Source organism: Octopus sinensis, unplaced genomic scaffold (assembly GCF_006345805.1).
Source record: "Octopus sinensis unplaced genomic scaffold, ASM634580v1 Contig11651, whole genome shotgun sequence".
NCBI classification, from domain to species: domain Eukaryota; kingdom Metazoa; phylum Mollusca; class Cephalopoda; order Octopoda; family Octopodidae; genus Octopus; species Octopus sinensis.
In genome coordinates this window covers 35,667-39,006 of record NW_021832425.1, presented here as the reverse complement: position 1 = coordinate 39,006, position 3,340 = coordinate 35,667, and the positions used below count along the sequence as shown (strand labels likewise).

The 3,340-nt window shown below is 31.5% G+C and overlaps 1 protein-coding gene across 1 annotated transcript; it reads right to left on the bottom strand.

Annotated features, from left to right (window-relative positions):
- Window positions 1–607: 607 nt before the first annotated feature.
- LOC115229033 (solute carrier family 2, facilitated glucose transporter member 5-like) lies at window positions 608–1,779 on the bottom strand. Its single transcript, XM_029799462.2, has 5 exons — window positions 1,488–1,779; window positions 1,273–1,457; window positions 1,131–1,241; window positions 801–1,097; window positions 608–769 (listed from the first exon to the last, which is right to left on the bottom strand). The coding sequence occupies exons 1-5, from the start codon at window positions 1,567–1,569 to the stop codon at window positions 608–610; spliced, it is 837 nt and encodes a 278-aa protein (XP_029655322.2). The 5' UTR covers window positions 1,570–1,779.
- Window positions 1,780–3,340: the final 1,561 nt, after the last annotated feature.

Here is a 3,340-nt window from a genome sequence, read left to right as displayed (position 1 = left end):
GTTATTAGTACGTCCAGAATCTCGTCCAACTACATTTATCCCACTTCCACCACGATGTCCGCCTGCAAAAAACTCCTGTGGACGATTTGTTTCCTCGTCTGATGAGTTTTCCTGGTTTAAAGTACTGAATGTGCAAATTCTGGTTTATTTTAATGATTTTTTACCGTGGTCTATCACTCCTCCCGTTACGACTAGGCATCACAAAATGATCTTAATTAAAATTATTTATTATAACCTTTTTGATTAAAATATTTAAAAATTAAATATTTTACAGTTGGTAAAGTGACTATTTTCCATAAAGCAAATAGCAATGAATTTCAAAATCAAAGACCCAATTCTGTCTTTTAGCATTTTCCGTAAAGGCCCAGAAAAACCCAAAGTCGGAATAAAAACTTTATTTAATAGAGATTCCCAAATGAGATTTCAAAAATATCGGGCGTTGGAAAAGAACTTGGAATCTTTAATTTTATAAATAATAACTTTCAATTGATTTCATAAAGTTTCTTTACACTTAGTTTATTTTGATTTATGGTTTGTACAAACAATAATTTTTATAGATAAGTACATTTTAGAAACTAAGAACATTATTGAATAAAACATATTAAAGTTACAGTTGACTAGTATTATGATTGTTTAAATGTTTTTTTAAATCTCGATTTATATCCTCGAATTTACGATTTACAGTTTCAACAACATAAATTTGGAGAAATACCAAACTTATAGAACATAAAACTATAAAAATTACAAAAACATAATTTTTAATTTGTTCCTATAAGTTTTTAATCCATAAAATAAAATACATTTTCAATAACTGGCTTAAACAACCACAACGCAGCAAAATTGGAAGATGATGATATAAAAACACCAATAGAGGAAGCCGCCGAACGAGCGTCCTGTTGGAAATATTCGACCATGAGTGATTGGGGAATGACACCAAGACTGATATCAAATGACATCATGTAGATATATAAGCATACAATCGCTAGAATGTAGATTTTATAAACGAGTGCAATCGTTTCCATTATTAGCATCAAAATCATTATGGCTAATGGGTAAATCAGCAATTTTTTTCTACCAATAGTGTCAATAAAAGGAGCCTAAACAATATTAGCATTTTATTTGGCTCTCACAGCAATGCAAGAAGATAGAAGAAGAGATGCTCCAGATCCGATGATTGCATATTGTACGTTTTCGTCACTAAGACCCACATTTCTGTATATATTGTTCGAGAATGCCAAAATCTGTCTAATTTTAACATCTATTGTAAAATACCATGTTTATTCCTGAAAACTGCTGGACAAAAAATACGACGAAAATTATTTTAATTGGATAACGGAATTCTTTTTTCCTGAGAACAGTCCAAATGCTGACAGGCTTACAAGTTGTTGAGTTTTGTTCGTTCACTAACTCATCAAACTCAAGCCTTAAATTTCCGTTTTTGCGAAGTTTTCTAAGCGCTAAGTAAAATTTTTAATAAATTTGAAAACCTTCATATGCTTTTGTGTCTCGTCCTTTCATTAGTAGCCAACGTGGACTCTCTGGGCAAAATGTAAGAATGGTAATCGCCATAACAGATGGGACAATCGTGATAACAAACGACAAAGGCCAAAGATTTTGAGATCCTTAAATATTTTAGTTTTTCAACCAAAAATTTGTCTGAATGCGATAAGTTCGGCAAATGTGATCCCAACCGAGACGAATAATTGATTGAGTACTGCAGCTTTACCTCTGTTTTTTCTCGTGGAGATTTCCATGATATACATTATTGAGAGAGGCATTATTAGTCCTAAGCAATCATAAAATAATAGAACCGCTTCCAACGCCGCAAATAAATCGTCCAAAGTAGATAATTTCAAAAGAATTAATGTATTTTGAAATGCCCTGTAAAATTGATCCAAATGTCATCAAAATATTGCTTATTATGAGTCCTTTCCGGCGACCAAATTTCTCTGTAAGTCGCATAGCTCTGAGTGCCCCCAACATTGTGCCAATGACAAACACGCTGGCCATTCCAGTATACACAATATTTGTAGTCCATGATAGTTTTGTATTTGATATGTAGTAACGGTGAGTGAGAACAGAGGAAATGAGATCGCTGATGAACTAGAAGTTTATTTTTTACTGATTTACTGGTTCAATTCCGTCAATAACGGAGATCCCATGGCCGAACTGGAAGGTACATCCCATAACAACTACAAACAATGTTAATTTCATAAGTTTTGATTCGCATGGAATACTCTAACAATCAAAATGAATATTTACTTGTAATTCCAACTGTTCCGACATTTTACCGATGATTTTTGTTAAGAATTGCTAATTAAAAATAATCACTCAATTATAATCTATTTAAATTTCACGAAACCACAAAACCTTATTAATCACATTTCTTTGAATCAAATTATTCCCAATAAGAAATTTTACGAGTATTATTTCCGACAAAAAGTCTCTCAAAAACATTTAAAGTATTATTTTGCTTGAACCTGCAGGTTCGGAAGCTGGGACAACAAACGAATGAATATTTACCCCATCAATGTGGATATTCGCTTGGTTAGATGAGACATGCACAGTCACGTTTTCGTTTATTATTATTTTAGCACATTCCGTAGGGACATAAACAGAAAAGAGTTATATTCCTACATGTGCCACACACGACACGACCTTCTGTACCAACGATTTTCAGCTTCCGCGGTTTTGAGCCAGTAAAATTCCGAGGACGACCCAGAACAACCCTACCGGTTGTACAGCAAGACGACTTGAGACTTTTAAAAATGATCTCGACGAACTTCGTTTTCGTTAAGTTTTCTGAATTTTTTTACTTCAGATTAATCGGTTTGCTAATTATACATATACTTTTTGTTTTAGGTTAATCTGCTTAAAATTGATTCGTGATAATGACATCAAATGATAATTATTTGATATCGTATAATGAAAATGTTGAAATTAAAACATTTTATCTTTTATTTAAGTTTCTAGTATTTTTAAAATGAGGCTGCAAATTTGAATATATCCACAATTCCTTCACCTATTTTTTGGTAATAAATTTTCACAGATTTGAAACACTATTTTTATGTTTATTTACGGAGCTTTATATTACAGGTACGATTTCAAAAGGATTTTATTGTCTTTGTTTCAAATAAAAATTGTATTTAGATGAGAGGGATTTAATTTAAATTATTTAAAATGAGGATTAAAGTAATTAAAGTCACAAAATTCAGAGTTATTATAGAAATAGAAACGAGATATAGGGATGTCAAATTTTTGATATCTACATCTAATATTGACGGATTAATGGACCATATCACTTCCATTTTTTTTTCATTATTTTAGTTCCTAATTATTT